Here is a 25163-nt window from a genome sequence, read left to right on the forward strand (position 1 = left end):
GATCCGTGCGTCAGAGCGAAAGGGTTAAATCGGGAGTAATCTCCGGTGAAGGTTACAAGATACCATGGAGCGGATAGTAGGGTCATTCGGTTATTAGAGGACAAAGCGAAGGAGAAGCTCAAGACCACGGGAGGTAGAGATGCGTGAAACGAGAAACTCCACGCATCGAGAAAGGCGGCTGCGAAGGACGCACGGTGTGACTGCTGTGTTTCAGTAGGTACCTTTTTCTTGATTCCTCCCGGCACAGCCCTTTTTGTGCTCCTTTCTATAAACATTGCTGACGTTGAAATGATTAGGTCATTTGTGGAATCCAGTACCATTGCGAGACCTATTTGAATTTCGAGCTTTGCTATAAGTGTTATCTATCCCGGGAAGTCATATATCTCCTCACTCATCCCTTTACGCCCATCGGGCCTGAATACACTATAGAAAGCGAAGCGAGTGATTCTAACAGTGAGGAGGAAGAAGAAGAAGAAGAAGAAGGGGAATGTGAATAAGAGCGGGTTAGGGGATGGTTTTTGACAAGTAGATACAGAAGTAGTCTATTACTTGGCTGAGCCATGTTGAACACAAGAAGTCTCGAATTGAGAGGCTACATCAAATGATAAAAACAACTTCTAATGAAAGGTGCCAAGCTGCTCAGAATGGTGACTGTCTAAACAAGTCAGTGATCGGGTTCAAACAGTATTTCAGGCATGAAAGCACTAATGATTACGAAATATCGAAATATTATTATTACTATCACTGATCGTGAAGATGAACGAAATGGTTTATCTTTTGAGATACCACTTAAACCCGAAAGTCAGGCCATCAAGGCTTGAGTGGTTGAAAGTGGAGTGAGCTGTAGTGGAAAGCCTTCAAATCTCCAAGACATGGCACCTAGCAGACTGGGTTGTACATCACATCAGTACAGCCATCAATAGATGAGGCATAAAGAAAGGGGGAGACCCTCCTCGAAAGATCATGGATGATCAATAGCCGTGAGGTCACCGTGAAAGGACTGGTAGGCAATCACAAGATTAATATATAGAATTTCTGCGACATGACTCAGATACATCGCTTCCAATGTTGTGCGTAGCGGTCCCCAATCTTCCTTATCCTCCCACCATTTCTGTACAGCGTGCAAGCCTTTTGCTGGATTGTCCACCAGATGCCATACCTCAATTCGCGACCTCTTCAAAACGCAACGAGCCCATTCTAGGGAAGCTACCCGGAACTTACCTCGGTAGAACCCGATTCAATCTTCTTCGTCGTTATCTTGAATATGTAATACTCGAAGTGCTTTATGAGTAGAAAATCTCTACTCACTGATCGTGAGGCTGAGGAGCGGACAGTTGTGATTGGTTGAATACCCGGGATTGCGGATATTTTGATAGGGCTGAGATGATCCCTGCAACTGTCATATTTAGACAGGACGCCAAGCCATCAACAACACACGAACCAAGGTTTAGGGGCGAGGCCATCCGTGATGCACGCACCATCACCATCACTTTCTTTGAATTGCTGCTAAGTGTATTGTCCTTCAATACCTTACTCTCATTCAGCGGAGTGGTGTAGCTGACGGGATTTTGAGCTATCATTAGCTTGGAAGACCCTGCGTCTGTTCGGCGGCCGAAATCAACATACAAGTCGTCGCCCGTCTCAACCAAATCGGCCTGTGTTTGCGCACAGATAGGGTATATCGCAAACGACTTTGGAATATCTCCAATGTCGGTCCCTAGATCTGGCAATCCTGTACGTTCTGCATTGCACGAACCGGACCCGGTTCCCCTCGGGATGCCTTCCAGATCCAACAGGGAAAGCATGGCGACAACAACTGATGAATACCCTCGTCATGCGGTCCCTACTGACTCCTCCTCAAATGGAACTCCGAATGGGATGAATAGACAAAATGATCCTTTTGCAACGGAGACCCCACCATCGCACCCTCATCCCCACCGCTTTTCGTCCTTCGATACCCAGCTTTTCGCCTTGAATCATCCATCATCGTCTCCTGCGCAAGCGAAGAGGGCATTGGAGGCTCACATGGCAGAGACGGACCGGAGGATTCAGGAAACCTCAAAGCTCGGCACGACGCTGGTGCAGCAGCGAGTGAATTTGGCACAACGACTACGGGATGTGGGATCGCAAGAGGAGGAGGCCCATATCAGTCCTGAGTTACGGCAGAAGCTGATCGAGATTGAGAGAGAATACAATGAAGTTGGACGACAAAGTGCTAGGGCATTCCTGGGTCCCAAGTCGGAAGCAGTCGGAGAGGGATCGAATACCCCCTTTGCCTTGGATGGCAGGGCAAGTTCTACTTTCCAGGTCAGGCCGGTTGCGTGCTGACTACGAATCACAGAATCCCGCAAGCCCTACAAAGTTTTCTAGCCAGGCCACTGATTCGCCATCTAAGCTCAATGTCCCAAGAAAACAAAGAAATCAGGCGTCGAAAACGGATGACATTGACTTTGCAGCCGAGATCAGTACATCACTCTTAGGACAAGTACGGCATTTGCAAGCGGTCCTATTGGAGCGCGATGAGACATTGAAGGCCGTGCAATTGGACAAATCGAGGCTCGAGCTTGAGGCGGAGGGGTTTTCACAACGTCTTCGAAGTCTGGACGAAAGTGAGCAGCGGTACAAAGACGAAAATTGGAATTTGGAAACCCAGCTTCAAGAGACAAACGCAGCGAACCGAGACTCCGCCAGCAGGGCACAAAAGCTGCAACAAGTACTGGCTGCTACCACATCTGAGAAGAACGCTGCACAGAGTGAGCTGGACCATCTTAGACAAGATCACAGCAGAGTCACGGAGGATTATGCTGCTGTGCGCAAGACCCATGAATCCGAGCTCGCTAGTCTACGAAGGAGCGTGAATCTGGGCGAGAACGAAAACGAGACTCTGCAGCGCAAGATCGAAGAGCTGACTTCTCAAAATCGGGAACTAGCCAACGGACTTGCCGGCCGCTTCAGAGATGAGGAGACCGAGCCAGAGGCGGACACTGGCGCGAAGTCTGAAGAATATCCGTTCGATTTGTCTGAACGAGAGCACTCGCCTCCTCCTTCACCCACAAAAGGCGTCCACAGGCACTCTATGTTGGAGTCAGAGACGTTGAAAAGCTCTCTAAATCATGCCCACAGGATGATCCAGAACCTGAAAGGCAATGTACATCGTGAGAAAGCCGAAAAGCAGGATCTCAAGCGCATGCTTCAAGAGGCTAGAGATGAGTTGGAGATTCGAAGAGCCGAGCCGAATGGGAAGAGGCTGAAAGCAAAATCACATACGGATATGAGAAGAGCAGGTCGGCCTGGGCTTGGCGCCACCAGGAACAGCAGGACTGATGTTTTGGTCGATGACGCCGAGCACGACCCCGAGTGGGAAGATCACAACGATGAAGACAATCCTCGTCATGATGTTGGTGTTCGACCAATCACCCACGAGAGCATGCCAGGGGCGAGTCGACTCGCGGAAAATAGTGACGCTTATCAGACGGCTAATGAGACAGAGGATGCTTTTGAGACAGCAAATGAGCGTGACACTACTGACAACGATGCTTTCCAGACCGGAGCCGAGAGTTTGGCGGGAGACAGCACGGATGAGGCCGAAGCGACAGAAACAGAGTCTGGTGTGGCTCGAGGTGGCACTATGCGAAGCAAGAAACCACAACCTGTCCCATTTAACAAGCCGGGTGACAGGAGATCCATTCAGAGCACTGCATCAACCTCTGGAGACGACGAAGGACATGCTCTTCAGACACCAATTCAGAATCAGCCACAGCGGTACCGCTTAAAGGTCAACCGCAATTCTCGTCGGTCGCGGGTGAGCAGCGAAGTCCCAGGTAGTAGTCAACAGTCAACAGCTAGAAATTCTCCAGGCAGCTTCATGAACGGAGGTGGTGAAGTAAATCAAAGTCTGTTCAACGAGCTGGAGAACCTGAGTGGTGATGAAGATGGCACGCCAAGCAAGGGAATTATCAGCTCACCCAGGTCCACGCAATCTCTTCGCAGAAATGTCAGTGGGAAGAGGTCATCATCAAGCATGAGACAAGGTGTAAGTCCGTCAACGTCGGGTCCAAGGCCTAGCACCGTTGTCTATGCAGGAGGCGCGCCACCGGTCCCTAGAATGCCCATGGTCGATTCCAGTATGATGACAGAGCCGATGGAACCTCCACAGAGTCCCCCAGGTCAAGCAGGGGTAGGTCACGCAAGCCTACGCCAAGCAAGTCCGAGCCCAGAATCCTCAAGTATTTTGCCCACGAGTTCCGCAGCGGCCATCACCAGCAGAATCTTTGGTAGCACACCCCAAACGCCACAAAACAAGGGTGTCGAATCACAGCCTGTTAGTGTGTCTAACCTTGGCTCGGAATCGCGTTCATCTTCATCTTCACGACGTCCAGCTTGGGATCAGCCGCTCCAGATGTTTGGCACGATTCCGGGATTTAATCAAAGTGCAGATACAACGCCTTTATCGACGAGGTCTGCAACAACGCAGGTGCGAGGTGTTTCTGGAGACCTGTCGTCTGATGATCAGCGAGCCAGGAATTTTTCGAGCAATTCAACTCAGCCTACGGAATATTCCGAGTCAACACATGATGATCAAGCCACGACGCCTCCAGGTACGGCTGCCAAGGCTCGGGCTCCATTGACATTGTCACCTATTCATAGCTTGGAGTCAGTCCCGGTACAGCCTATCGAGAGATCCATGGCAAACGAGTTAAGCCGTACAACTACGTCTGCAGGCCCACCAACTGCAGCTGCAACCTCCGATACTACCGAAAGCCCGCCCAAGACGGCTAGTACTGGAGGCATTCTTGGCTCTGTATTTGGCTGGAATAAGCGCAAAGCATCTTCCGGGTCTCAGATAGCTGAAGACGAGACTCGTCAAGAAGTTGCTGCGAGCAGTAGACCTACCACTAGTGATTCTAAGCGTCCTCTCCAAGAAGTGCCAGCCAATACTGTCAATCGAAACATGCAGCAGAGCAATGCCAAGCTGTCACCAGTGGTTGATCGTGGAGTCCAAACACTATCGTTTTCCGATTTGCTGGAAAGTGTTGCGAAGAAACCCAGCATACCGTCAATGAGACCCCTTGCTGATATAGGAGCTGCCTCTCCCGGCCTCAGTGAAGTTGGCAAAGGAAAGGCACCAGAGCAATATTACAAAGACTCACTTGGAAAGTCTTTCAAGCGACCAGTCAGTGCAACAAGCATGCGTTCGCGAGCAGCCCCGTATCCTCCGCTGCCTCCAGATCATCAAGAAGCTATTGCTGCTGCTGCGCAAAAGGCGCCCCTCGATTCGTCAGTGACTCCAACGGGTTCAACAACGTCTATGGGTCCCCCTCTTGCCCCAGCTTCTGCATACCCCTCTCGAGCTGCCAGGTCCCGCAACAGTCGACCTCAGACTCCATCCCAGCAAGGAATGCCAAGTCCGTCCTCAAGAGGCGGAACGACTCCCAGAGCAGGTCGATATTCCACCACCCGAAGCCAAGCGTCTCGCCGATCTTCGTTCTCTTCTTTTGCTTCTGAACTTGATGAGCGCTTCAACATCCGCACCGACGCTGGCATGCCAATGCCTCAAGGCCTCCAACCTGGAACTGATCCCCGCATGATCCAGGCAATTACCCAGACGATGATCGGCGAGATGATGTGGAAGTACACTCGCAAAGCAGGTCGCGGCGAGATGTCCTCCACTCGCCACCGCCGCTTCTTCTGGGTTCATCCATACACTCGCACACTCTACTGGAGCGACCGAGATCCGGCTTCCGCCAACCGCGCGGAGCTCAAATCTAAGAGCGTAGCCATCGAAGCCGTACGAGTAGTCACAGACGATAATCCCATGCCACCTGGCCTTCACCGCAAATCTCTCATTATAATCACACCCGGTCGCTCGGTTAAATTCACGGCGCAAACCTCCCAGCGGCACGAGACCTGGTTCAACGCGCTCTCCTACCTCTTGCTCCGAACCGGCTCAGATGGCGCCAATATAGTCCACAACCCAGGCGACCTCTCTGACGCCGACGTAGCCGAGTTCAATCCAGGATCGCACAATAAACGCTCCTCCCGATCCCGCATCTCCCTCTCCAGCTTCCGCAGCTCCGCTACACAGAACAGGCAAGATTCCAACCGCCTCTCAACACGCATCCCAACAGGCGCTGCCTCGGGCGGCAACACCCAAAGTCAAGGGCAGCAAACAGAGCCCTCGCCTAACAAAGAAAGCGTACGCAGCCGCATAGGTCGCAGCCTTTCGCGAAACCGGGGGACCAGATCCCGACAAGACTCTATTGCCCCAAACGACACCAATAACAACACTACCAATGCTACCGCAGTTTACAACGCTCAAGACAACCAAGGAAGTGTCTCCAGCCGCATAAGTAGTTACTGGCACAAACCCGCGGCCTCAGTCCGCAGCTCCCTCCGTAGCCGCTCAAGCTTACGTGATGATGGACCGCCGGAACCTGGCGTGCTTGAAGGAGGGAGAAATGTGGTTGGTGGGCGCATGGGCGACAGCGCAGAGGACTTGAGGAGGGTGATTGAGAACCAAGAGCAGGGAGGGCGGTTGGAGAATGTGAGGGCTTGCTGTGACGGTAAGTAAAGGCCTAGTCTCTGCTCCTCCACGCCTGTCGGAGGACCTTGTTTGGAGCGGTGCTGACTTCTTCTGCCCAGGTCAACATGACGTTGGCAGCTTAGCGAAGAACGGACGACATCACAGCCACGTGGGCTCGACACATAGCGTGCACAGTCAACGCAGTCATCGATCGCCGTCAAATTCGCTCACGAATCTGGCGTACAGTTAGTCAGGGCAAATGCTCTTTGTCAAGAGCGGGAAGATGTGGGATTCAAAACATGCGGCATAGCTCATACGCCCAGCGGGCTTGGCTTTTCTTTTGTATGTGCTTGCTATCGTAATTCAAGACAGCATGGACGTATTTGTGGATATGTACTTCGTTCTATTGATAGATACTGGTTGTCGTATATGGTACCAAATTGCCACAGTGGCTCCTTACAAGTCCAACATTACATATATACATTGTTCCAAAACTACCTTGCAATCCATGCAATCCATCCTTCCTCTCACACCAACCCCTCTTTCCGCTTGAATTCCTCATAAGTACACTCCACCCCGTCCCTACCGCATCCAAACAGATCCCACGCCTCCTTGCTCCACAGACTATCACTCTCATCCTTCCCGCCCAGATTGTCCAATGAAGCCTTCTCCTCCCCACCCGAAACAGGCAAAGTAGATGGCGGCCGCATAGCCGAGGTGTCGGATATTGACTTCTTCAACGGCGATCGAGGCTTTGTGGGAATGACCTTTGTGAACGCGGGTAGGGAGTCGGGTTTACGTTTTGGAGGGTGAGGTGCCACGATCGGCGCCTCTGGGGGTGGCGAGCTGGGAGGTTGGGAAGACAGGACTTCCACCGTCTCGTCTGGGAGCTTGAGGATTGATATGATTGGGGTAACCTTGGTGAATGCCGGCTGTTTGTTGTGTTTCTGTCTCGGCACTGGCTCTAGTGCTGTGGGCGGTTTGGGCGCTACATTTTTCGAAAAGGCGGAGAGCGACTCATGTTTCGCGTTTGGTATTGGAACAATGACGTCTGCAATTGGCGCCTCTGGGGATGGAGACTTGGTAGGGTGGACGTCGGGTCGGGTTTGCAAGCCCGGAGCTGACACTGGATGGTGTCGTGGAGAGGAGGGTGCAGAGACAGTGTTTCCTGGTGTTGGTTGAATGGAAGGAAGATGTGAATCAGGTGGTCGGATATTTGAACTTCGTAGTCTACGTCCCTGCGCCTTGGGTTGCACAGCCTTTGCGAATGCGGATAGTGAGTCAGGGTTGGGTCTTGACAGTGTGCTGATTGCTTTCTGGGGTATGCCTTGCGAAGAGGGTACGTGAGCTTGCATTTGGAAGGCTGGAAATGAATGAGGCCGGTCTTTTGGAGGGGAAGGTGTAGGGACTGCATCTAGCGGTTCATTGAGAGCTGGTGGTGAAGACAATTCTTGGGGCAAGACTTCGGGTAAAACGTCATTCTCTTCGACAGATTCAGAAGTTCTCGGTTGAGGGCGCGAAAATAAAATCTGATCCGTCTTTGCGAGAGTCATGGCGCTGCTGTGAACAGCAGAGGGAGATCTAGGTATCACTTCCGGTAGGAATTCAGGAGATAACGAACGACAAGTTGATGAGGGGACAGACTCGGTATGACGGCGACAGGACCAGGTTACGGAAGAATTGGGAGCCTTCTCCTTCGACTGCTTCTCCTTCGTTCTGGGTTTGTTTGCTGATATTGTATCTATGTCCTCTTGGGAGAGAAAAAGATCTTCTGGTGTGTCACCACAAACCTCTCCACGCTCATTATTCAGCTGACACTCCTTAGTATGATGTCTCTTGAGTCGAGCCTTCAACCGCTCCTGCTCTTCCTTATGAAACTCAGCCATGTGGTCTCCTTTCCGTTTTTCAGGTCTGCTCCATGTGTTTCGGTCGCGACTACTTCGATCTAGGACTGAAGCGTCACCAGAAGAACGGCCGATCGCAGACGAGTCTTGAGGCAGTAGGTCTCGATACAAAAGTTTTTTACGTGGCTTGCGTGAAGCCATCTGTAGCTTTGATCTTTGGATTGGTTGCTGCTTGGTAGACGCAGAATCCTCGTCCGACGCGATCTCAATGGGCTTTGTGATAGTGCTCGTTCTTGCGTGACATGTCTCGGGCTCATGATCAAGACGCTTTGCAACTTTCTTAGCTTTCGGCGATACTTGAGCATTGCGATCTGGCTTTCGCTTTCTTTGTTGTTGCGCAGTCAGTTCTGAGCTTCCTGATCCACTAGATCGTTTCTTGGGCATTGGCTCGATCGCTCGCTTGGGACCCTCGTCCGTGTTATCCTTACTCCATGTACTTAGGGAAATGGGTGGTCTACTGGCTGCGCTTCTCGCTGATGACAGAGCGGATCGTTGCACAGTGGTTGGCACACGTCCTTCACATCGCTGGTCCACAGCTGCTTCAACGACAGTTGTGTTTACTCCTTCATCAGGAACCCGGGAGTTTGGCGGTACTCGAGGCGGCGGCATCTTGTTCGGTTCCGCCCTCCTTTCCACCTGCGATTCTATTCGTTGACGCTTGGCCGGGCGGCCGTGGTCCCAGCTGCTGTTCTCACTCTCTGTGCGTAGCTCATGAGGCGACTTTGTAGGCAGGGCAGCTCTCCCAATCTGTCCCTTCGGTGTCCCCAGCAGCGCATTCAAACTCTTCGGCCGCAACTGGGATGGCTGTGCTGCTATCGGTCCAGACATAGGTACCGCTACTGGCTGGTGTGGGGCCTTTTCATGAACCGCCACCTCCGGTACCTTCTTCCTTTTCTCAAAAATCCCTGTAAGGTCTTGCTCCATGCTCCCAATAGCCTCTCCGACTTGTATCAGCACCCCTCTGTCCAACTCGAACTCGTCGCCATCTTGCAATATTTCATCCTCCCGCCAATGCATGTCACCGATGTAGTTCCTCGACACATCGTACACCATGATGCGCTTGTTGAAGGTGTGGAATCGGAGAAGTCCATCTTGCCACCGCTTTTGCTTCCGTCGTAGGTCGTGGGTGTAAAGGCAACGATATTCGAGTACTGGTGCTGTATTCTGGGTGGAGGGGACGGTGAAAGCTGGCGTCTGACGGACACCGGAGGATGTAATCGTGGAGGTCATGGCTGGTGAACCCTTTTACCACTTGTGCCGGAAATCTGTGTTTAATATGTGTCATGATTCAGCGGAGCTACTCTCGCACTTTGAATGTGCTCCAGCAAATTGTCGCCTTATCTCCAAGAAGAATGGAAGGTAGGTGTCGAGGGGCGATTTGAAAGCGCGTAGGAGTCGTGGAGTCTACGCGAAGTCAGGTGAATTGCTTGGCAATCTTTAGTTGTCCATCCTCACGATTTCATACCTGAGTATGTTGTACACGACCAGCACAACAAGGGCTACTGAATCGATTTGTTGAAACGATCAACTGCCAACACAGTCTAGATGATGTGTTTCGTGAACGAGATTACTTGACTGGTTACTGTCAAGACTCACATGACTAGCGCACCACTACAACTACCTTTTTATCTGGCAGCACGTCTGATACAAGTAGGCTTCAGCTAATTGCTGTGTGCCCAGGCAATAAAACAGCTGCGGCCGTAAGCTTTGATTATTGTTCAGTCGCTGCATCTGTTGCCTTTCTCTACCAAAGCTTTGCCAGACGCCCAACACTATTGATCAAATCAAACAATGATACAGCCAACAATAAATCGACCTTTGCTATGATCATATTGATCATCGCGCAGGAAAAGTTTACATTGTAGTCATCAGGTTAAAACATGTGCCAGACCACGTCTCCAGGAACACACTTGTTTGCCCACCAATACCCGTTGAAGTCACCCACTGAACTGATTTGAAGGGCCCACTTGAGCAGAAAGGCTACTCGTACACTTCACCAAGTAAAGTGAAACATGGGGGGAGATGGACGCCCTTTTTTCGCGCTCAAGACGGACAGCTTCCATATCAAGAGGATAAAACTGTAGCAAGCAGGCCTCGGGGCTAGAACAATCTGAAAACGACATGAGAAGGAAGGTGATAATGACGAAGGCGTTATAGCAAAATCAGCAGCCATAGTCCAGCAGCTTTCTCCCTCCTTCTTCTGCCATCGTTCGCAGATTGTCGAGCATCTCAGAGCACGACCCAAGGGCAGAGATAACAGGGATATCCTCCTCCACCCCGCGGCTGTGTCACCAGTTCACGGCAACGTCCCCCGGAGCAAGCCGAAAGATCCACGAGCGCAGCGGTCGGGGTTTGGGCTTCGAGAAGGGTTGGTCCATTTCGTCAGAGTTCCATAGTTTGTCAGGCATGGCGATATACGAGTACTCAGAAAGCATTTTCCGTCCTGGGAATCGATTTCCGACGTGTGATACTGTTGTTGGTTTTCCAATCGCATTTCTCAGCACGCCTGTGAGAGAGGCTTGGCGCTGGGGCGCTAGCCAGAAATGTCTTCTCCGACGACTTGTCAAACTATCATTGTAAATGTGACTCTTTCTATACACAGAGGTATTTGCATGTCGTTGAAAAAGTGATCATCATGACTGAGGAAATGGTGACACAACCCTCTTGTGCTGTCTAATCAGAGTTCGCTCATGCAGCACCTTGTAATAGCCCGAACGCCTCGTCTGTCATATCGACCTCCGATTTGTGCAGTAGCCATTGCCATTATGTGATGCTATGATAATGATCAGAGACATGCCGCTCTCTACTGCGCACTGCCATGCTTGCCCCAGATTGCCGCTGCCGTGTGTGCTTGACTCGTGCGTCTGAGCTTTGCAACCGTATTTCGAAGCTTTGCTGTGGGATATGTCCGAAGCGATTCTGTGCTTGTGTTGCTATAAGCCAGCATGCACCATGCGACGAGGCTTGTTACAGGTTTTGGAGAGAACCATCGATGAGAAGTTATCGGACTGCTACTGGAACTCAAACATCAGCAGACTCCAAGCCCCGATGTCATGTAGGGAACAGCACTGGAGAGAGGAATAGCGACGACGCCACGAAAAATTCAATGCACTTCGATTGTTGCTCAGTATTCTCGAAGGCAACCATGACTCCTCAGAAGCTGCTGCTGCTGCAAGCAGTGTCCCATCGCATAAACAACGGTCGTAAGCGGCCAGGATAATATTGACTCTACATCACTGACAAGGTTCTTATTTGTGGCGCGGAAGCTTTAGCCTCAAGTAGGGCGTGGGCAGTGTCGGAAGGTGGCTGGGCTTCCGTCACGACGCGGTCGTCACAAGGTGACGACGGCTTAGCGAAAACAGAAGAAAAAAAGAAAAAAAGAAAGAAAAAAGTCCAGGATTGAGGCGGCTCGAACCTAGCACCTTGCGTATGATTCGAGAGTATCAAAAACCAAAAAGAAACTCAAGGCGTGTTGCCGCCTGAACTAGTCTGCAGCCTAGTTGCAGGTCTGTTTACACAAGCCCCAGAAGAAAAGCCAATGAAGTGCTTTGTCTTTTTGACCGTGGTAGTCGACTCGCTCTGAGAAAGAGCAGTGTAGTGAGCCGCACAATCACAGGGACCTTCGCTGAACCGACTCATTTGCCGGTATTGATCGGGTTTGAAACGGTACAGCCTCGACTTTCTACTTTGACGCTCCAGTGACAAGATGTTAATCCTGGAATCCATTGCGCCAAGTCACGGTATGAATGAATCTTCCTATTTTGATTTATATTCTTTTAAATTCTTACCTCATCGACAGCCTTAAAGACAATAACCAGCGCGCGCATACCAAGCATCAGGCATTTTAGCCACCACTAAAGCTTGCGAACTCCTCTCAACCACGCCATTGCTACTATTTGTTCTCACTACGCAATCATCAATCTATACGGCCATCCACGCTCACAAATCAAGCGCAGAGTGCTACAGCATCAGTCAAGCCTACAGCTGGAAAATCTGTCCCGTTGCCAAAGCTGAGTTTCTGTCGGCTGCCTTCACGGTGCCTATTCGACGCGGTTCTGACGGGTGATAGATTTTGAATGTATGGTTGACATTTGCCTCGTAAGATATTTAGATAATATGTAAGGGACTTACGCAGGTTGAACTTTCAAGCCGAAGTGTTGTTCCAATCAGCCATCAACTTGCTGAGGCAGAAGAAACCGCTCACTGAATGTGATTTCAAAGTAAAAAACCTGTACTGCAATGTTGCTGCCACAGAGGTCGCCCAGAGAGAATCTCATACTCCGATCCAGATCGCAAGATGCTTGATCCAAGTAAGCCAATCGAGACATTATGTCCAATCCCAGCTGTATCAGCATGATCAAGAACTCAACCGCGCCGTGTTCCACCTTCCTAAGACTTTCACTCTTGTCAACGATCTCCACGCGCACTTGCTTCTTGCGAGCGGGCCCCTGTTTCTAGCTGGCTTATGCTTGAACTTAGCAGAATGGAAATCCCTGGCATGAATTGAGATCCATATAGATCCTGGACATAATCCTTAAGAGACAAATTGAGACTCGGTTTCCAGGTCTAGACAATGGTTTGCCGGACCCGAGGTATGAGTCATTCGGTGCTTTACTCCTCAATATGCATGAACTGTTGGAATTTGAACTATCAAAAAGGATGGCTGAAACAGAAGTACACCCATGAGAGAGAAGGAACAGACTTCGCGTCACGGTCGGTCCCTGCGCTCCGAAGACATAATGTCCCTCTATTGTTCCACACTGGGAGCTTTCGCCGCCTCCGTTATCGTGCCTTTGCCCACAGAACCCACGTTCGCATACCCGATATGGAATTCAGCCTCCTAAATCAAACCCTCAGAATCAGCACGCCCTCGGATCGAAGTCTGGATCAGAGCAACATTAAAAAGAAGGCGAACGGAAATTTTTGATTCCCCAAAGGAAAAGGTGTTTCTTCGTGTCTCCAGAGAGAGATCCGTCCAGGCTGACATACCATGTACCGGCCCTCCTCGACCAAGAAATTCCAAAGTCCTTGGATGATGCCCTTCAAGATTTCCCAAGTAATGCGATGGCGCGGCTTGGTAGATACGACATGTATTGCCGCGCCATAGCCCAGATCATCGTCTACGCAGGTTTCGAAGTCAGCATGGCTTCTTACACGTCTGAGCTGTCCGACAGGTCAAGGAGCAAGGGGGGTTTTGTCTTCGAAACCACCTCCTCATGACTCAAGATTGGGTACACAATAGAAGGGAATATTCTGACATCTACGTACGGAAAGGGTCTTCTGTTTGGGGAAGTGGCACGTCACCACTCTTTTCAAGCTGAAGGTTACAGTAGCTATAATCATCAGCTTGACTCAGCCATGGGGTGTGCTATGTTAGGGCTGGTATACTTCCTGGCCGCGTCGATGGTGTGCTGCATCGCTACCTCATCGATGCGGAAGCCCAGGAAGAAAAATATGGTTATCTGGCTGATGGCAGATTTAGAATCAGCATTGCTTTTTCGGATAAGGTTTGACGTCAAGCAACAGATTCAAGCGTGAAAAGAGTATCTTTGCTCTTAAAGCGTGTCTCAGGACTTGAGTTTTGGTGGCCATGGAGAACGAGTCACTTTAGGATTACGTACGTGTTGGGGACAAGGTATCTCACGCCAATGTCGGGAGGAGAGGTCACATTTAGAAGTGAAATATTATCGAGTGGGGAAACCAAAGGGTGGAGCGAGAGAGAGTTGGTGGTGAGGTTTTGAACAGTGCTGAAAGCAGTTACCGGAGCGGACACACTACCTCGTGTGAGCAAGCACAAGGAAAGATAGTAAACCAGAAAGGAAGCAGAAGCAGCCATGTTGAAGCCAGGGCAGGTACGAGATTCACCGGGCTTGGGTGGGGGTTGACAAAAGCTGGGAGGATTTGGATGAATCAGCAGCATCATCGTCGCCTGTCACGATTTGTCGCGCGATTCAATCGACAGCTGTTGATCTGAGGCGACAAGCGACTCTATTACCGTCTATGAATCTCGCGGTTCCAAATATCCCGACAAGGAAGTTTATTGGGCTCAATTTGATATCGTTTGTGATACGGCTTCGTTTTTCAGATCGCACAACGACGACTGAATAGGTAAGAGCCATCGACGAGGAGATATCAAACAGCGTGTAAGCAAACAAAGCGACCGAAATTAGCCTGCAAGGCCGAATCAGACCATCAGCCTTCTCATGCGTGCCCACAGCCGTGGAGTGCAAGAAATTAAATCAGGCACTACGACAAGCGGCGCTTTCAAAAATTTCGGCACCTTCTACGAAAGGGTCGATATTGGCTGGTTATTCATACAGTCGCCAGTTAATGCGCATACAAGTTCTCGACAAGTCAAATGATAGGTACCGGATCATCACCATTGACTTCAATCTGAAGTGTCTTCATCTCATGCTCCGTGACGTCGAAGACGAGTGTTGTCTGGTTACCGCTAAAGCGCAGCTGCAGAACATGGGAGACGAGGAGATAATATTGATCGGGCACAGGTAGACAGAAGGGGGATTGGAGGAAGAAGTAGAGAAGAACCGATACACCTTCTACAACTAAGGGTCTAGCTAGCATCCCTCCCTTGTGAGACAGCAGTGCCACGCGTCTGTAGGGATGGCAATGACGGGAATACACTCTTCCACACCACAGATCAGAGCTTGCAATTAGGATGGTGCGCATGGTGTCTATTGTCTACGCGACCCGCATTCTCAGTCCTTGAAGCATACAACAGTGATACAGATCGCAGCATCTCATGATGACTCGACCCAGAGTTCTTGCGCCAAATCGCTTTGGTAGGACAATTCTTGGAAGCGGGACCTCTTGAATAATCGAGGCTTCAGGCTGTATGTCTTTCTCGTATAAACTTCGCATCGGGCAGCGAGCGGACTGATAGAATAATAGAGTAGATGCTACCATAGAAACCACCAGTGTTTGTATGGGGTTGTTTGAAATATTGGAAAAGTTGTAAACCGAAGCAAGACAAAAGCATGAAAATATCGAATCAATAGATACAGCAATGTTCAGTGGATACAATGGGGATAGAAATCTCTGCGTCCACAATCTCCATGGTTTTTCCCTTGAGTAATGATCAACCACCAAAGCGCGGTAGGTCACATTTCAACACCCATTCCCCCAACATCTCCGACCAGATCCTTGCCTAGCCGTCGTCCACACCCCATTCCGACTCACGTAGTGCAATAGCTTCGCGCAGATCGGCTTCTGCTAGACCTGGCTTGCGAAGCTTGCACTGTGAGATTGATGACCTTTTGTACGCAGATAATACAACGAGACGGCGACTCAGCTGGATGAGCACAAGCTAGAACCTCTTCACCCAACGTTCCCGCCTTGGCATAAACCCTTCTCTTCAAATACAGAAATGCAAGCGATGAACGAACATCCAAAGTCCAGACGTCCTGAGCGCCCAGCGTACTCTACGCTCACACACTTCCCGCAGACCCCGTTGCAGGACTTCTTCCGGATCGGCGTCACGAAACCGGTGGACCTCTTCGATGTACCTCGGGCCAGAGTCTGAAGTGGTGTCGAGACATGGGACCGCGACTTGCTTCGAATCGCTCGCCTGTGCTACGAAGGCATCGAAGAACGACATCCTCAAAGTGCGACGACTCGTCTACCGAAGCCAGCCGACCGCAGGTGCGACCGAGCGGGTGCACGGAGCGATTTGCCAGAAGCGGAGAAAGGTCGGAGTATCGCCAGGGCTATCCTGTGTCTTTGTTCCCGTGAGCATTTGAGCAGAGGCCCGAATGGAAGGCTGAGAGTCCGTAGCGTTGAGGTAAGCTATTTGGAGATGTTGGGGCAAAGTAGGGCCAATGTCAGAGACGCCAAGAGACGTCAGTATGCCTTGACAAGAACGCCCAGTCTTTTTCTAAGAATGCTCTACTACGCAGTGAAGACCTGTCGATCTTTCGGTCGACCCTTGCTTTGCTTTGTCCACCACATAGCATACCTGCCCATACGGTCAAGCGGTATTGGGAATTCCAGGGCCTCTCTGGTGAATCGCTAACAACAAGGCCACCCCCTTGGGCCCCTGAACCGACGACTGCAAACCCATCACGCAATCCCCTCCAACTGCCCACTCCCCACCCATTTCGTCTCCTCCTCCCCCTCCCCTCGAACCAAAACATCGAACGCCAACCCCACAAATTCCCAAGTCTCCCCAAACCGCCTCAATCCCCTGAGCGTATCCCCCCACATGCCCCACGTCATCGCCTCCTTCGGCCTCAACGACAACTCCACATCAAAAGTGCCATAGAAGTATCCTTGAGGCAGGTGCTCCATGGGTGTTTTTCCCTCGCTTGGATCTTCCCGGATGTGACTGAGCACATCGTCGACTGCTTTTCGGAGGGTGCGGTAGGTGGATTGGGGCGGAAGGCGAGGACCGTAGCCGTGGACTTTGAGGAAGACGGTTGATTCGGGCGTTCTCAACAAGAGGGGATCGATGGGGAGGTTGCTAGAGGGTGTTTTTCAGTGGGAGCGGATTTGAAAAGGAAGGGGGAGACGTACTTCGATGATGATGATGATGATGATGATGTGTCGAGGAGCGTTATATTGATCGGGAGCGTTGAATTGGACTGTAACGATAAGCTGCTCACCAGTGCCGGAGAGAATACGTGGGCAGGAAGGGATGCCGTGAGCGCGATTGTGGAGAGGACGTGGAGTCGGAGTGCAAGACTGACAAACTTTTGGACGAACATGTTTAGTACAAGCTCGTGTCACAACAATGAGCTTGTAAGCATCTTTGATGGTAGTCGTCGCATGCAGGGTTTGCTCCCTTAATCGACTGGCTCGCAAGTGTCGACAATTGCGTCGCTTCGGTAGTGCCAATTTTGCGCATCCAATGTGAGTGAAGAGCGCCAACTCGCCTCGGTAATTATCTTTTTTCTGAACACTAACAATGAACACTGGGTTTGCTTTCTGTGTGAGCGAGATGAGTGCGACTTCCTCTATCCCTTGAATGCTATCGAATGCGAGTCGATATTGGTAAGTGAGACGTCAAAGTGGGAGCTTCCTCCCTACCTATCTGTTAACATGACTTTCGCAGTTGTCCATCTGATCTTGAATATGCAAAGTCTATGTATCGCCCACGATTTAGAACATCTTCCCGGCCAAGGCATGGATGTATGGAAAAATTGTCGAGGAGTCGATCGAAACGACCGAAGCTCGGGATTGTTGTGTGGGAATATCTATCGACAGTTGCTTATTACGGTAATCGTTCGCTGGATACTGAATGTCGAGGCTGATGTGGCGATACAGTAGGCAGTCGACGAGGCGTTTGAACTGCTTAGATAGGAGGGCGATCTTTCCGAGGTGGCTCTAGCCATGAATGTACGAGAGGATTTGTGTAAGTAGCTCGTTTGGAAGGTCTGTCAGTTTGCGTTTTCCCATCGTAGCTGGTTTTCTTCCTCATTCGTGTCTTTGTGATTTCCCTCTTGATGAAATGGCTTCTGCTATATGGCAGAGCTGAAAGTCATAAAGGCATCGATGATCAAAGTGTTGAGAGCAGATATGAATGTTGGTGGTGAGGGATTTTCGCGGTGTTGAGGAAAATAGGAACATAGATAGTCATGTGACGAAAGTCAGAGCAACCTGATAGGTAGACGCAGATGCGAAAGTGAAAGGGGTAAGCGAATGATCCAGTCGGGTGCACTTGAGAACGAGGCAGCCGATTGATGGAAGAAAATGGGTTTACTGTTGTAGGACATCATGCAAATTGCAAGATATTATGTCCCTAGATGGCGGCGATTAAAATTAACTCAGTCAAAGATTGACCAAATTCCCATAACGACTGCTTTTTTGTGTAGGGCATCAACATCGATAGGATCGTCAAGTAAGATACGTATTCAATTGTTGTCCTTGCTCTAAAATGTCCTGCCCAGAAGCTGATTTGATTTGTTTGGCCAAGATTGAATGAAAACCCTCAGCTCTTCTTCAATAAACGTTCTTCTTCTCCATCAATGAACAATCTCATTTGAAATCAAGGTCTGGGCACCAGGAACTGAAACACCTGTACATCATCTAATCCCCCCTCTCTGCTGATCAGACCAACAGTAGCCATGTCCTCGCTTACTTCGTGTAGCCTGTGGAGGTTCATCATTCAGCTGCTGTTGGAAATGTATGAAGGATTGATTGATTAACTATGGAATGGTATGTAGGCTAGGTATTTATATACCATGTGAAGCCCCTGCTAATTTGCCACCTGATTGCCACCATGAGGGGTAGCTACAACACAGGTGCTGCAGCAAATCTCAACAGCTGCATATACAGCTTTTCCTCTGTACTGTTCTATCGATCTCTTTCAAATCTCATGAGCAAATCTTCAGGAACCCGCCCTCACTGATACTCAGTAGTCGATCCTCTTTCAGTAGACCGTGGCATGTTTGCCCTTATGAGTATAGATGCTGATGTGGGAATACGACTTTAAGGGTACACCAGATGGGTCAAAGCATGATCAGGTGATCTGTCTGGCAACTAGACGCTACTCGTGCGCTCAGCAACGACAAGTTACATTGGAAGGCGCTAGAAACTTTGCCGTCCAGCCGGCCTAGTACATACGAGTGTATTCCAGAGAAGGTCAATTCAAGCATCGAGGAAATTTCATTGATCGTATGGCGAGCGCTCAACGCTCAACTGCACGAGAACGGAGATTGCGGTGCTCGGCAGTGTTTTCCGATTACATATAGGTATTTAGAAAGGTGTTGATTCGTTCAAAGAGAAGGGTGGAGGCGCGAACTCGAACAGCACAGACCGTGGTGTCTGCAAGTGTCATCCTCGAGCACAAATGTGACGCCCTGCAGATGGCTTGCATTAGTGAGCCACCAAAGCTAGTCGCTGTGGCTTTATCCCGCCGCCGCGCATATCCACATATGTAGGTAGCCGTGGACGGATAGTACTCCGTATGCACGCTTAGACATTTGTCATGTTCGCTAACACCTCCCACCGTCTCGGTAACGCCTATTCTCGGAGAAGACAAAGTCGCAGCGATCGAACCGTATTGATCTCACTAACTATGAATCGGCTGATCGACATACGAGTCTTGGATGATCGTTACGTGAACTGGTAAACGTATGAAATGACACTATTTCCTCGAAAACGAAGAGCTTTTCCGCCGACTTCGCAAGCGCAAGCGGCAATTGCGTGAAAAATGTAAGCTACCCGGATGACCTCGAATATTACTTCCTGACGCAGAATTCACCCATCACGGTGCGCGATTCTTCAGGAGTGACAGAGTGCGGCAGACCTCGTGGTCTGCTATTATTCCATCGCACTCCATAGGCTTATCTCTGTTATTCTGTATCATGATTCCAATGGCCTGCGCCAACGCCCGCGAGACTTATAGTAACCGTATAAGTTTTTCAAAGTATGAGTCACCAGACACAAGAAAAAGATGCTCAAGGACTCAAATACAGGAGACTGTCGGCATCAAAGATACCAATCACAAAAAAGCGTGTCTTTCGAAGGAGGAAATTTTCGGCCGAGTCAAAAACGCATAACGCAGTAACACTCTCACACCAAGCCAATCGGCAACTGGATTGGCGGGAAAAACCAATCTCCCAACACCACGCTCCTGGGAATTCCCGTCAATAGATGCAGCACCATCGAACCACTGCTTTCTTTTCGCCGAGCCCAAACCTCGCTGAGGCTATTGTTGTGAAAGAGAGAGATAAGCGCAAACACCTGACACAAAAACCCATTAATCTCTTGGCGAGTGATAAGCCAAGCTTTGGTCAAGGCGTTCGAGTTGGAGATGTGACGCGCGTAGAACTGGGAAGCACTTTGTTGTAATGCGCCATCTTGCGTACAGAATCGCCGAATCCCTTTCCATACGCCTCAAGAAGACGCATGTGGAGCAGATGTTTGGCCAGACGTGGCTATTGATGCCGTTACCGCCATAACAATACTGCAGTAAGACCCAACGTGGCACTGCTGACACTCGAGGTGGGACTTTGGTGTCAAGCTAAATTGAAGGGCGCCGGACAATCGAAGTCTGCCAAAGCTAGACAAAGCGTGAACAACACTTAGTTTGGAGCGCTTGCCTTTGCCATTCCAGGGTTTGCCAAGCCGAGTAAGCTGGCGTCGAAGAAGTCAACTGCGGGGACTTCCGTGTCAACAATTCATTGCGTCAAGTCTGTTATCGAATAGTCATCGTTTGGATTGATGACTCCGGACCTCAAAGTCATGTCTCTATGCATATTATTCATGTCTTCGGAGATGCTAAACGGAAAGAAGATTACGCACCTCTGTGCGAGGTCATGATGAACAATTCGGTCAATAGCTCAGCGCCTGCACTTCCGGTAACTCCACCAAACAGTGTCGGATCTGATGAGCCTTCCGATACATCTAGTTTCGAACCTACTTAGTTCAACTTCCTTTCCACAAACAGTAATGCTGTAGTCAGAGTCAGCTATGGCGCTAGTTGAGTATCAAACGCATACCCATAGATGTGAGTTGGAGTTCCGCGACCGACTGAGAACGTGTCTTTTCCACCATTGCACACACTTGCCGTGAGATCAGGCCAGTCAGGCCGGTAGTAAGCCCATTGCACACGATCAAACATCAGACCGTGCAGAACATTGTCCGCGATTTGGTCCACTGACGACTAGGGCGAGCCGAAGCAACTGAGAACCTCGGTTTCCCTACGATAGTGATTGTCTAGAGTTACAGGGGCTCTCGTGAAGCATACCGAGAACAAATCAGAATGATCAGCTATCCTTTTGGGCCTAAGAAATCCTTCAGCTGCTTTGTAAAGCCAAGAAGAAATTAATCCACTAACGACAACATCACCGCAACTTGGCCCATTGGCATTTTTGATGACCTTGGAAGACCCCATGTATGGCTTTGACAAAGTCCACACAATGCGGGGAGCTGCTGGCGGCTGCTTGTGAAACGGGCAGACTTGAAGTTGTGAAAATGTTGGTGAATAAAGGGGCTAGCCTTTACTTGATCGGGCATAGTAAAGGGGCGGTAGAGTGTTCGAAGAACAATCTCGTAAGATTTGAATCTAGCATCGAAGAATCGTGTATCTACTAGATATGAAGGAACAGTTTTCTTGTTGATATCTACGAACTTGTTACGAGCTGGGAAAGTGAAAGCGAACACAGCCACAACGCTTACTCGACGGCCCGTTCCGAAGCGCCAAACGTTTGGCGTCTCCGCAGATTCTACAAATCCACCCTGGGCAGACACCACAGCAACAACCTTCGGTACCATACTCAACCCATCCACTCTCACAAATGTCCCACCAAGCAGACGCCAAGCGCCTCTTCGACTCCCGCGGCTACACCGGCGCCACGATCCACAACCAGAACCCCGTCCACCTGCTCGAGAAGCCCGTCCGGGACCGCATTATCGAATCCTACTACTGGAAAGAACAGTGCTTCGCCGTCAACGAAGCCACCCTCTGTGACCGCGCCGCCGCTCTCACCTTCATCGGCGGCACGTACGGCCAGCAGAAACCTACGCCCTTCCTGTGCCTTGCGATGAAATTGCTGCAGCTGATGCCGGAGAGGGACATCGTGCTCGAGTATCTGCGGCAGGAGGAATTCAAATATTTGAGTGCGCTGGCTGCGTTTTACATACGGTTGACGTTTGAGGCGAAGGAGGTGTACGGGATTCTAGAGCCGCTGTTGGGGGATTGGAGGAAGCTGAGGAGGAGGACGAGGGACGGAGGTTATGCGTTGACGTACATCGATCAATTCGTTGATGATCTTTTGACCAAGGACCGGGTGTGCGGAACTAGTTTGAGGAAGCTGCCGCAGAGGACCGTGCTGGAGGATCTGGGGGTGTTGGAGGTTAGGGAGAGTGCTTTGGGGGAAGAGTTGGAGGGGTTGGATGACGACGAGGATGAGGTGGTGGAGGTGGAGGTGGAGGTCAATGAGGGTGAAGAGGAGGATATGTCTACGCCAGAACGGAATGGCAATGGGGTGGTGCATAGTGACAGTGAGGGTTGAGGAGCTTCATGGAAGGATGCGATCTCGCAAAGGAACCTTACATGCATGTGTCCGGCAGACACAGAGCATGACAACCCTCCAAATTTGCAAAAGAATACTGCTCTCAGGGCCGTCCCACAAAAAGCAGCCTTCTCCGCTGGAGAACGTATCTAGGCATGCTCTCGAACCATGTCGGGTCTGGCTGAACAATGCAAGAAGATCGAGTCATCTCTATGACATGTGTGTGGACTTGAAGTGCGAAAGAAATCATCCTAGGTGGATGCAACAAATGCGAACATCCCATGGTGTGTACCACTCGACCGCACATGCATCCACTGCTTGCGAATTGCCCCAAAAATCGTGCGACGACAAGGGCAGCGCGCCATCACCGTGCCGAGAAAACACTACACGGCAGCGCCAGGCCGTCTTGGCCAAATACATGAAACTTCCAGAAGCTTTCGCCCGTCGAATGACGATTCACAGTGGTGGACAAGCACAGCGTCGGGCAAAATCCCAAAAGTTGGTTGATATCCCGTTGTAGCGCCATTCCCACCATGTGAGCCCTGCTGGTTGAGTGGTTAAGCGCCCCGTCACCACAATAACGAGGCTCGAGCGAAAAATGGCCGCTTCAACTAGTCCGAAAGGAAAAGTTTACAGGCCTATTTTCCTGTTGTCACGGCGGGACGGTAGACTCTATTGATTCGAGAGCAACCGTTCCACCTGTGGTAATCGTTTTGCCTTTTTGGATTCCCGGATGTTGTGCTGTTGTGTTGGGGTGGGCGAGGGGAGGTGCAGGGTTCGAGTCGTCGGGAAGTTTTGTTTTGGATTTGTCTCTTTTTGACTGGCTTATTTTTCGAGGTTTGAACTTGGGACGTTCGATCGGTTCGCCAAGCTGCTCTCTTAGCTGCACAATGGCCTGCGGGAGGATGCAAGAAGATTATGCCATCATCATATCTTACAATAGGACATAATAATGTCAACAAAAGTCTTTATCCCGTGTGCCGGGCATTCTACGCCCAGCAACATCGCGGCGAACCCCCCACGTCTTACACGCGGCCTGGAATAAGAGGTAGTAGCACTCTAAATGGGGACTACTCCCATCTTTTCCAATCACAACACACAACTTTGGCGTTTACATGGAAACCGTTTCTTCAAGCTCGATCTCAATTGGCTGTATTACTGACGAGAGATGGAGGTGTTCGTCTACTATGGGAAAATGATATGAGGAAGAGGCCTCTAATATTATTTCATGCAAGGACTAGAGTAGCTACTACACGCAGTTTTCAACCTGAAGACTCCTGCTTCAGCACCAAGGTCGTTGCAGCATCTGCTTTTGATTCCCCTGCCCAACGCCTAACCCTCTGGCGTCTTGACGAAAATGGTCGGCGATTGCAGCTTGGACGGAGTTGAAGAGAGCAGGCATTTTCATGCAAGGGCCGAGCTTGATCGGCGTCGAACTGTGTAACGAAGGAAAAGCAGCTCGTAGAAGCGTTCGAAACATAGGCGGTGAGGAATGGCGGGTCGGCTTCTGGCTACATGTCCAGGCTGTGGTCGGAGAGGTTCGCACCCGCGGGAGGAAGCCACAGGGTCCAGCAAATTTCCGGTATCCATGCCATCAGTGCCTTCCATCTCTCAATGCTCGCAACCTTCCTCGAAAACCACATCAAGCCAGCACTACCTCAACGGTCACCACGCAGTGTCCATCTTCTTTACGCCAGCACGGCAACTTGTCAATTATCTCCAGGAAAATCTCAAAGCTATCCGGAAATTCACGCTTCAACATCAGGAACTTGTTGAGGTCAACATTTTGCTTCCAGCCAATGGTGGTTCTCAGACCGGATACCTTGGCTTGCTGGTCAGCTAGACCACAGATTGTAAGGGCGGAGTCGAATAGTGATGAGATTGTCATGCAGGAGCGGAGCTTGAGTGGGACAGCGTCAGATGACGAGGGGATTGAGATCCACAGAGTCGTATTCTTCTGCTTTTTGGCGTCGATGGCCATTCCGGGGGTGGAAGGTAAGGGACTCTCATGCATTGCAGAGGACTGTCCATCGGGGTTAGGGGAAACCGCCAAGGGCGTTGGAAGTGGAGATGACTGAGCTGTTGAAGGCTCAGCGACATTGAGGGGCTGTTCTACTTTGTTTGGAGCTTCAGCTGTCACAGTAGCTTCACAACGTCTGCGCTTCGGGCTGCCTGGTACCATTGTGTCCGGCTTGTCATGTGACTTGGTCTGAATGCTTGGGCGGCTTTCTCGTTGTATCTTCGAGGATTCCTCTTCGCTCGTGGCGTTTCTGCAAGGTACAATGGCGGAAGTAGAAAGGATGACAGGTCGTTCAGATGCCTTTGTTGGCTTGGGGGCATTCTCTAAGGCGTTCTTGGGGTTTTCCGCATGGTTTCCAATGGTGTTGGTGGCCGCTGGAGTTGTGTGTGAATAGGGTCTCTTGAGTCCACGCAGTGTGGGCGCACCAGTCATATCGTCATCGCTATCGCTATCGAACGCGAGGCTGGTTAAGCAACAACTCATGAAGATAGACGACGAGGGAGGACTCACATGCCAGCTACACATTCATTGGGCCCCCGAATGCGAGCCGCATCAGCAATGCACCACACACACTCCGGAGTGACAGCAGGAGCCACGAAGCACTGTGTCTTCATTCTGGAACATCTCTTGCAGGGTTTCTTTGCATGTTGGAAATGTATATGAAGGATTGATTGATTAACTATGGAATGGTATGTAGGCTACTTATATACCATGTGAAGCCCATACTAATTTGCCACCTGATT

At 50.4% G+C, this 25163-nt stretch overlaps 5 protein-coding genes across 5 annotated transcripts; 2 read left to right on the forward strand and 3 right to left on the reverse strand.

Moving 5' to 3' along the window:
* Positions 1–1803: 1803 nt before the first annotated feature.
* Positions 1804–6773, forward strand: HO133_009597 (uncharacterized protein; the record flags this gene model as incomplete). Its single annotated transcript, XM_037300458.1, has 3 exons — positions 1804–2289; positions 2342–6563; positions 6643–6773. 3 exons carry the CDS (start codon positions 1804–1806, stop codon positions 6771–6773), a joined length of 4839 nt encoding a protein of 1612 aa, XP_037154306.1.
* Positions 6774–7050: 277 nt separating this feature from the next.
* On the reverse strand, positions 7051–9657 carry HO133_009598 (uncharacterized protein; the record flags this gene model as incomplete). Its single annotated transcript, XM_037300459.1, has 1 exon — positions 7051–9657. One exon carries the CDS (start codon positions 9655–9657, stop codon positions 7051–7053), a length of 2607 nt encoding a protein of 868 aa, XP_037154307.1.
* Positions 9658–16503: 6846 nt separating this feature from the next.
* HO133_009599 (uncharacterized protein) lies at positions 16504–17147 on the reverse strand (the record flags this gene model as incomplete). The annotated part of the gene is made up of 2 exons (XM_037300460.1): positions 16504–16903; positions 16957–17147. The coding sequence occupies 2 exons, from the start codon at positions 17145–17147 to the stop codon at positions 16504–16506; spliced, it is 591 nt and encodes a 196-aa protein (XP_037154308.1).
* A 4536-nt stretch (positions 17148–21683) lies between these two features.
* HO133_009600 (uncharacterized protein) lies at positions 21684–22400 on the forward strand (the record flags this gene model as incomplete). The annotated part of the gene is made up of 1 exon (XM_037300461.1): positions 21684–22400. One exon carries the CDS (start codon positions 21684–21686, stop codon positions 22398–22400), a length of 717 nt encoding a protein of 238 aa, XP_037154309.1.
* Positions 22401–24042: 1642 nt separating this feature from the next.
* HO133_009601 (uncharacterized protein) lies at positions 24043–24903 on the reverse strand (the record flags this gene model as incomplete). Its single annotated transcript, XM_037300462.1, has 1 exon — positions 24043–24903. The coding sequence occupies one exon, from the start codon at positions 24901–24903 to the stop codon at positions 24043–24045; it is 861 nt and encodes a 286-aa protein (XP_037154310.1).
* Positions 24904–25163: the final 260 nt, after the last annotated feature.

Source organism: Letharia lupina, assembly GCF_014066315.1.
Source record: "Letharia lupina isolate WasteWater1 chromosome Unknown contig_7, whole genome shotgun sequence".
In the NCBI taxonomy this organism is placed as follows: domain Eukaryota; kingdom Fungi; phylum Ascomycota; class Lecanoromycetes; order Lecanorales; family Parmeliaceae; genus Letharia; species Letharia lupina.